The 8910-nt window shown below is 40.4% G+C and overlaps 1 protein-coding gene across 1 annotated transcript in view; it reads right to left on the reverse strand.

Annotated features, from left to right (window-relative positions):
* Positions 1 to 324: 324 nt before the first annotated feature.
* Positions 325 to 8910, reverse strand: part of ATG5 (autophagy related 5) — a 40655-nt gene continuing 32069 nt past the window's right edge. Inside the window, exons 7-8 of the mRNA XM_015415561.1 lie at positions 4710 to 4827; positions 325 to 1412 (exon numbers count right to left, since the gene is read on the reverse strand). Coding sequence (XP_015271047.1) covers positions 1279 to 1412; positions 4710 to 4827 — 252 coding nt within the window. The 3' untranslated portion in view covers positions 325 to 1278. The remainder of the gene's footprint in view (positions 1413 to 4709; positions 4828 to 8910) is intronic.

The raw sequence follows: 8910 nt of genomic DNA on the forward strand, positions 1-8910 counted from the left end.
CAGGAACGCACAGGAACAGAGTTCCGGCTGGCTCCTGAGTTGGCCACGCCCAGCAGGAACTCATTAGAATAATAGGCCACACCCAATAGCAGGAACTCATTAGGATTAGCTACATCAGGGGTGTGTGGCCTAACATACAAAGGAGTTCCTGCTCCAAAAAAAGCCCTGGGTTTTGACAACAAACAAGGTAAACAGAATAAGAAGGGAAAGGTGGGTGTGGCTGGATGACCACACTTCTGATAGCATGGGGGTGTGGCTTAATGTGCTAATGAGCGGTGCTGTCAGGGTGTGGCCTAATATGCTAATGAGTTTTGCTGTTGGGTGTGGCCTATTATGCTAATGAGTTCCTGCTGGGCTTTTTCTACAAAAAGAGCCCTGCATAGAACTAATTTGGATGGAGAGGCTCAAACAGTCAGAAGGGGAACCTCTTGGAAAGGAGGAAAAATCCTGTATCTGGAGGTATGTTTTTTAATACATGGTCACACTTTCAACTCCAATCACTTCTTAAGAGACCAAACCAAGGCAATTTATGCTGATTAACTGTTTGGCAAGAGGGAAATCTTTGTAACACAGTGCTGGGTATAAATCCATTACGTAGTTTAATATTTTCTTGGACTTATTTGTAATACATTGTGATAAGGGTATCACACATCATACTCTGAACACTTTCTAGATGATACAGACATGTTAGAATTCTCCAGGAGCAATGTATAAGTAATACAACACAAGAGCCTAAAGCTCACAGAAGGAACTGACAAAATAGATCTTCCCCTACATCCCCCAAGCAGCCCGTGTGTCTCCAAAAACATTTCTCAGGAATGAAGGAAAATCTTTATAAAGAAATCCTGCAAGTTAACAAAAATAATTCCTTGGCTAATTTTCTAGACTAAACCAGGGTTCACTCTTGAGGGGAAAAACCCACCAAAACTTTAGAAAATACCCTTGTTTATTGATTAGTAAGAAATACAAAGTGGCACATATTTCCACATTTTCCATGCTTTCAATTATATTATCTTAACAAGAAAAGAGATGATCACTTGCAGAGGTCTTATAAAGTTTCTCATGTCACAATTGCAATGACAGCAGTGAAGAAAATCGTGGGTGATGCAAAATATGGCCAGTACGATTCCTGATCTCTCATGACAGGATCTTTCTTTCTGTTTAACTTGCAGTAGAAACGTTTTCTGATCAGGTTGTCCCCACCATGACTGATGGAAGTTAACAGTTAACTTTGTAGTTCCAATCCAAGAGTGATCTTCGTACACACAAGCCAACATTTCAATCTGCAGGTTGGGGGAGGACGCTGATGTGCAGAAAATTATCAGGGTAACTCATATGCTCACTTAGCCACTGTACTGGTGTCTCCAACATTGGTTCTATTCCATGAATCACCACTTGATTCTTTTCACCATCTAATTCCAAGAAAGACAGACAACTAATCAGACATCTACAGACTAAGACAGGTTTCAAGCAACAAGCATTGTTTCATTACACACTGAAATTCTTTAGAACCTTCATTTCCAGAACTGATCATTGTATTGTTATTGCACAATTAACTGCATGAGCAGTAAGAAACTATCACAGAGAATGTACCAAACTTGAATTCATAACATTCTAAAAGAGAAAGTTCATACTAAAATTTCAGTACCATGCAAATTTCCATTTATTTATAATTTTTTTTGTCCAAAGCTTTTACCAATTCTAGCTTAAAGCAGCTGCAAATGGATTTGTTTCTTTATGTTACACAAATCATAACTGTTGTTAACTAGGGCTTTAGGAAGCATCCTAGAAGAAATTTACTTAGATTTCATTAGTACTTCCGGGTAAATATGGTTCACATCACAAATGTAACATCTCAATATAAAATGAAAGGGAAGGGAGAGAATGGAACCACTACGGAATATGGTATACTAACAGGAATGAATGGCAAGCATAGTTTAAACAGTTCTGCATATTTGATTTGTAACTACCTATCCATAGTCAAGGCTGAGGGTTTCCAAAAGAAGGTAGAGGGCATGTGCAGTAGTATTGGGCAGGGTATGTGTAAAAAGAGGCACCTATAAGGAGGAACTGAGTGGGTAGAAGCTGGGAGGGGTGTGGAAAGCTTTTAAGTTGCTACTTTTTGAAAAAATTACAGAACTAAGAGACATAATGACAATTCTAAAATCCCAAAGTACACACAAAACAGACATTAGAAAGTTCTTGTACATGCTTGCCAATTTAAGCCTGAGCATTTAACAATTCCTGCAAGTTTAGAAAGCTACTCCACTGTTCCTTTGGGGGAAAGTGAATACACTAATTACAGATGAAAAATCGGTGGCAGTTTCATCAAACGACTGAAACATAAATTAAATCTAGGGGAGAAGTTTTGATACAGCCTCAAGTCAAGCCTGATTTATATCTCTGAGAAACATCATGGATGCCTGTTTAAAATGCACTTGTATGAAAACAGTTTCACATGGCACAAGTAGCCACCCACACAACTTACTGGACTTCAGCAGTGTCCAAAGAAGTGAAAACTGATAATATAAACCCATTAAAATGGTTTCATACAGATTCGATAGAAAGATTTATCATATGAAATACACTGCAGAACACAAATTTAATTTACATTCAATGCTGAGGCTATACCTCTGCAAACAAGGACAAAGAAGGACCATAGTAGCCCATTTTGTCTTGTCCAAATCTAGGAATTTGAGCCAAAGGTTTTGTAAGGAAGAGCAATGCTCTCCCTATTATCACAGATAGAGACAATGGTAGAATTATCCTTTCTTACGTTTTCTCTAGTTGACTGAACAGTGTCAGTAAAAAATATTATGGTATATAATACCACTAGGAATATCTATTCACGGCTTGGCATTAAAATACGGAAGTCTGAAAAGACACTTTTTACTTCTGTGAATCAGCAAAAAAATTCAGCTAATTGAATCCAAGTTCTAAAGAACCACAGGCTTGGGATCTGTACTGCATACATCATGTTGAAGGTTTTCTACCTCAGTCATGGTGGTAATACTCAGTGAGGTCAGGTCAAAGAGGGTTAAACTGAGTCAGGATATAGTCAGCCAAAGAAATACATCAAACACAGACTTTAAAAGGGCAATTAATCTTAAGCAGAAAATGCTTCCTGGGGAATGAGATCTCAATCTTAAGAGCACACTACATGATGTAGCAGTAAAAAAGTACACATATAAGACTAGAGAGCTTTTATCCTGTGATCACAAACAGAAGGGAAGTGCCGTTCAGAAATACAAACCCTCAAACTTCTTCCGGGCTTCTACCCAGTGAAAATAAATGGTCAAGTCATAATGAGTTACACAACATCAACAACCATTTGCACACACAATTTTTAAAGATCTAAGGATTAAATATTTATTAAATTTGGCCACAGTTAAAACTGAAGAATTGAGAGCAGAAGATATAATGGCATGCTTTGATGGGAACCTTTGTTAAAAAGGAAATAAATGCAGTGGCAACATAACTTCTGAATAAAAGATAAATTACAGGCCTTTTTCAAATGAGCAAAGAAGCCACAGATGAAAAAAAAAGCTTGCTGTGCTGACTTCCAGCCACCCCAACCTATGGTAAGATGACTTTGTATTTCTGAGCATCCACTGTACCCAAAGTCACTCCAGGAAGGATCCTTCATATGTCAATCATTCTAAAATTGTCTTTCTTGACTTCTCATTGTTATCAGTCTATGACAAGAAAGGTAATGTTTTTAGGATGGCTAGTGTCATATGGTTAAATAATTAAATGAAGTGCAATGCAGAAGTAAAGTTACCTAATTTCCAAACTACCCAAGGACCTATTAAGTTACCACTACAGAAGCCAGGTGTGATAATAGCAGCCTTCCTCCCCTCTCACTTGCATATGTCAGGTCTGACACCAACACTATCACTGAGACAAGCTTGTGGGCACTTTATACACAGACTCCGTGTCCATGACCTTGTCAGAGAATCAGCCCCTACAGCCCCAGAGTAACTTGTGACAACCAAGCTGGCTCAGGAAATCCTGCCAATCTCAGATCCAGAGACATTCTGCCCTTTCAGCCCCACCCCCACCTGCTGCTCCTCCTCCTTATTAATGGGATTATACCAGCAAGTCAGTGGAGAGAGGTCAGGAGAGAATGTGCAAGCAGAAATCCTTAATTTCACAGCTGTTTTCCTAAGCAAACATATTTTGTAATGTAAATGGTACGTAGGTGGTATGAATCAAAGTTTTGAGATGCTCCTGGATAGTATAAGGCCTATTTAGTTGCAAACAGTTTTAGTTATAGAGACCACATACTATGTATGCTTGCTTAGTAAATGTATTAATAGAATTGGAAATGTATTAATAAAATTGGAAATTTTTATTTACATTATTTACAGATCGCCACTTTCACTGTGATTCAAGGCAGACTGCATACAATGTAAGTCAATACAATCAAATCTAATTCCAATTTCAAATGAAGGCTCACTTAGCTATTGCAGTATTTAAGCACCCCTACCCACAATCATCTGGCTAAATATGGTACACTCATACATATAAACAGATATGTGGTTTCCACATCTATATTCTGTAAGACAGTTTTCAAAATGATTATGCTTCAACTTATTTTTATTAGCTCAGCAATTATTTTTCAAGACCAGCTGATTTTAAAAGGTTTTGAAAGTTAAGAAAATGAAACATGACTACAAATAAGGAAGCATGGGTATATCATATAGTACCTTCAGGATTAATAGCAGCAGGACAAACTTCTTTTAGGAGATCTCCCAGAGTATTTAGCTGTCCATCTGCCGCAACAGGACGGAAGAGCTTCTGTATAAAAGGTTGCTCAGTTGTTGCCTGCAGTAACAGAGAACATTAGAATGATGTTACTTTACCGTACAGCTCTATGATAAGTAATATACATCAGCAAACCAGCTACATTACTTTCAGGTTATAAATATCTACAATACTAAGCCTCCAAGGGATTCTTGTGATAGGCAACGTAACAATTATCATAAAACCTTGAACCCTACCCTTTCGCAACCTCCATATATTTATTGAGAAATAGAGGATGTAGATATTTTAAAGCTCTGGTGTGTTGGGGAAAAGAGATCTAAAAAATTAAGATTCAAATGAGGCTAGTATTCTCTTCTTCTAGCTCTAAACAGTATACACCCAGCACCATAATACTTTACAAAAAACGATGACTTACACAACATAAGATGCTGTGTTTTTAAAATCAGTTCATAAAAATATAAACTCAAAGTACCTGGACAAATAAGTCTGGGCTGACTTGTACTGTTATCTTTTTTAAAGCTATAGTTATGTCAATAAAGGTGATTGGATTGGATTGGGCAAATAAGTCTTTACCTAGCACCAAAAGCTTATCAAGTCTGATACCAAGTGATACACCTAGAGGGAAAAGGGCATTCAGTTACTGGGATGTCACATCGAGAAGGACCTCTCTCTTATTGCTCATAACTCTCATAACAAAGGAAGTGGCAGCAGGGCCTTAGATGAAGATCTTAATTGATGGGCATGTGTGCAGCAGCAGGCAATTCTTTAGATTCCTTGATCCACCTGGAGAAGGAAATGGCAACCCACTCCAGTATTTTTGCAAAGAAAACCCTATGGACAGTATCAAAAGGCTAAAAGATATGATGCCGGAAGATGAGCCCCTCAGGTCGGAAGGTGTCCAATATGCTACTGAGGAAGAGCAGAGGACAAGTACAAGTAACCCCAGAAAGAGTGAAGCGGCTGGGCCAAAGCCGAAAGGACGCTCAGTTGTGCATGTGTCTGATGGTGAAAGGAAAGTCCGATGCTGCAAAGAACAATATTACATAGGAACCTGGAATGTAAGATCTATGAATCAAGGTAAGCTTGACGTGGTCAAAAATGAGATGGCAAGACTGAACATCGATATCCTAGGAATCAGTGAACTAAAGTGGACAGGAATGGGCGAATTTAACTCAGAAGACCATTATATCTACTACTGTGGACAGGAATCTCGTAGAAAAAATGGTGTGGCCTTTATAGTCAACAAGAGAGTGCAAAAGGCAGTACTGGGATACAATCTCAAAAATGACAGAATGATTTCTGTCCGATTCCAAGGCAAACCATTCAACATCACAGTAATCCAAGTCTATGCCCCAACCACTGATGCAGAAGAGGCTGAAGTGGACCGGTTCTATGAAGACCTACAACACCTCCTAGAACTAACACCAAAAAATGATGTCCTCATCATCATAGGGGACTGGAATGCTAAAGTAGGAAGTCAAAAGCATGATAAAAAGTAGAGACATCACCCTGCCAACAAAAGTCCGCATGGTCAAAGCAATGGTATTCCCAGTAGTCATGTATGGCTGCGAGAGTTGGACTATAAGGAAGGCCGAGCGCCGAAGAATAGATTCTTTTGAACTATGGTGCTGGAGAAGACTCTTGAGAGTCCCTTGGACTGCAAGAAGAACAAATCAGGCAATCCTCAAAGAAATCAACCCTGACTGTTCCCTGGAAGGCCAGATAATGAAACTGAAGCTCAAATACTTTGGCCACCAAATGAGAAGGGAGCACTCACTGGAAAAGACCCTGATGCTGGGAAAGATTGAAGGTCAAAGAAGACGGGGACGGCAAAGGATGAGATGGTTAGACAGTGTCATCGATGCAACGAACATGAAGTTGAGCCAACTTCAGAGACGGCGGAAGACCGGAAGGCCTGGAGGGAGCTGGTCCATGGGGTCGCGAAGAGTCGGACTCGACTGTGCGACTGAACAACAACAAATAGCTGTTGCAAGACTGGCATAATATGATTGCTATAATTAATGCCAATCAGCAATCTGGCTGATGCATTTTGCACTGAGGCCTCCACACCATTTTCAAAGGCAGCCCCATAGAGAATGCATAGCCATAATTTAACCAAGATGCCATCAGAGCATGGGTAATTATGGCAAGGTCTTGCTTTTCAAGGAAGGGTGCAGTTGGCATACCAGCTGAAGGTGTTACCAAAGAGATGTTATGAGCCAGAGTAAATCTTTGCGTATATCTGCAAAATGGGATGCAACAGCACTCTCAAATAATAAACCTGTTCCTTTAGGAGAAATGAAATGCAATCTAGAATAAGATGACACTTCAATCTTGGATCAGCTGCATCACTGACCAACAATATTTCAGGACTTAGGTTTATTTGTATTAAGCCCATTATCACCCTCCATGCATAGGTCCAGCACATTAACTAATTCATCTGACTCTGATAAGGAAAAGTAGAACTGGGTGTTATCAGTACACTACCAACACTTCATTTGAAATACCTGGATGACCTCACCAAGCAGATTCATGTATTTGTTGAAAAGAATAGGGGACAGAATGAAACTCTGCCCTGAGGAACACCATAGCATAACACAGAATTCAACAGCTATCCCTTAGCATCATCTTCTGGTACTGCTCTGGTAGACAGGACCAGCACCACCATGTCTGGTGGCATAAAAAGCCACTCAACTATTTTAAAGTGTCTTCTTCTATCATTGTGACAGAGTAATTTGAATTCCCAAAATCAGGCTCTGAAGCTATATTGAAAAAAGTTGGCTAGCCACCCACCCACTTGAACAACTTGCCTAAAAAAGCACTATGTGCTAAAGGATAACAGTTACTGAGCTCTTTAAGATCTAGGACTGCTTCTTCAGCAGGGGCTTCAAAACTGCTTCCTTCAAGGAAGGCTGCTACTAATTACATCTCCAGCAAAGCATTTATTGTCTCCTGGACCCAATGGCAAGTAGCATTCAGATCTTGTGTCTAGGGAAGGCGCGCACTGCTTGTTTAGAAGAACTGTAATGGCAAAAACTGGACTTAGATTGAAAGCTTTGCAGCCAGTGATCTATAGTTTAAGACCTGCAGAGGTGTCATCTATATATATAAAAGAAAGTCCCCTGGACTTCCGGTTTTGGCGTGCTGATGGCGGCTGTCTCCCGGGACACAATCCGTGAACCAGTGGGAAGGAAGGGGGTGCGAATGTGTGCATTCCCCCTGGGGCCCGGCGAAGTGTCCCTTGCCATGGGGCTTGGGGAACTGCCACCTCCCCGGCATGCTGTTGGTGAGAGAAGGCATCCCCATCTGCCCTGAAGGTTCCTCCCCTGAGTTCCCGAATGGGACAAAGCAACGCACACCGGGACAAGCGGCTGGGGGTTTGGCGAACATTACCTGGGGATGTTTGAGCAATAGGACATTGCAGAGTGAGTCCAGTGAAGCGAGAACACCAAGAATTGAACAAACTCCATTCTGAAATAAGCGAGGGGGGGACTTCTCCCCAGCAAGAACAAAATAAATGGAAAATAAAAATCTTTGCAGAAGAGATGGAGACTTTAAAAGGAATTAGACCATAGCAGGGAGTCTCCAGGATTTATATAAGCGGATCTGCCAATTTTCTGAGACTTGGGCAAACTTGGCTTAAAATAAACAACCTTAAAAATGGCGATCAGCAAGGAGCCAAGAGTGAAAAGCAAAGTACAAGCTTCTCTCAGGAAGTAGAAGAAGACCTGGATCATGTGACCAAGAACATCATAGACTCTTCCAGGTTACAAGCGGAGATTTGTCCTCTGGTGGCAAGGAGGAGTTACTACATAAGAACTGAGTCACACATGGGCTGTTATATATGGGACTGTGTTAGCATCAGAGAAGTGACCAGTCTCTGTTTATAGGATTCATCTATAAAAGGAGAGTCTAAGTTGGATTTAAGTGATGGGACCCATATGCAGACATTAAGCGAAGTTGGAAGCGAATGGTTGCCTCGGCATCACCTGAAATAGGTTTGGTGGGCAAACGGATGGATAGACTCTCTGTAAGATTGGCTTCTTTAAGCAATAAAGGGATGGATCTCTAGGACTGAAGGCTTTAATTTAAGCAGAAAAGTCTCGGAAAATGGGACTTTGCTCTGACCAGTTCCAGTTTCAG

This window comes from Gekko japonicus, unplaced genomic scaffold (genome assembly GCF_001447785.1).
Source record: "Gekko japonicus isolate JY-2015 unplaced genomic scaffold, Gekko_japonicus_V1.1 scaffold1938, whole genome shotgun sequence".
Classification (NCBI taxonomy): Eukaryota; Metazoa; Chordata; class Lepidosauria; order Squamata; family Gekkonidae; genus Gekko; species Gekko japonicus.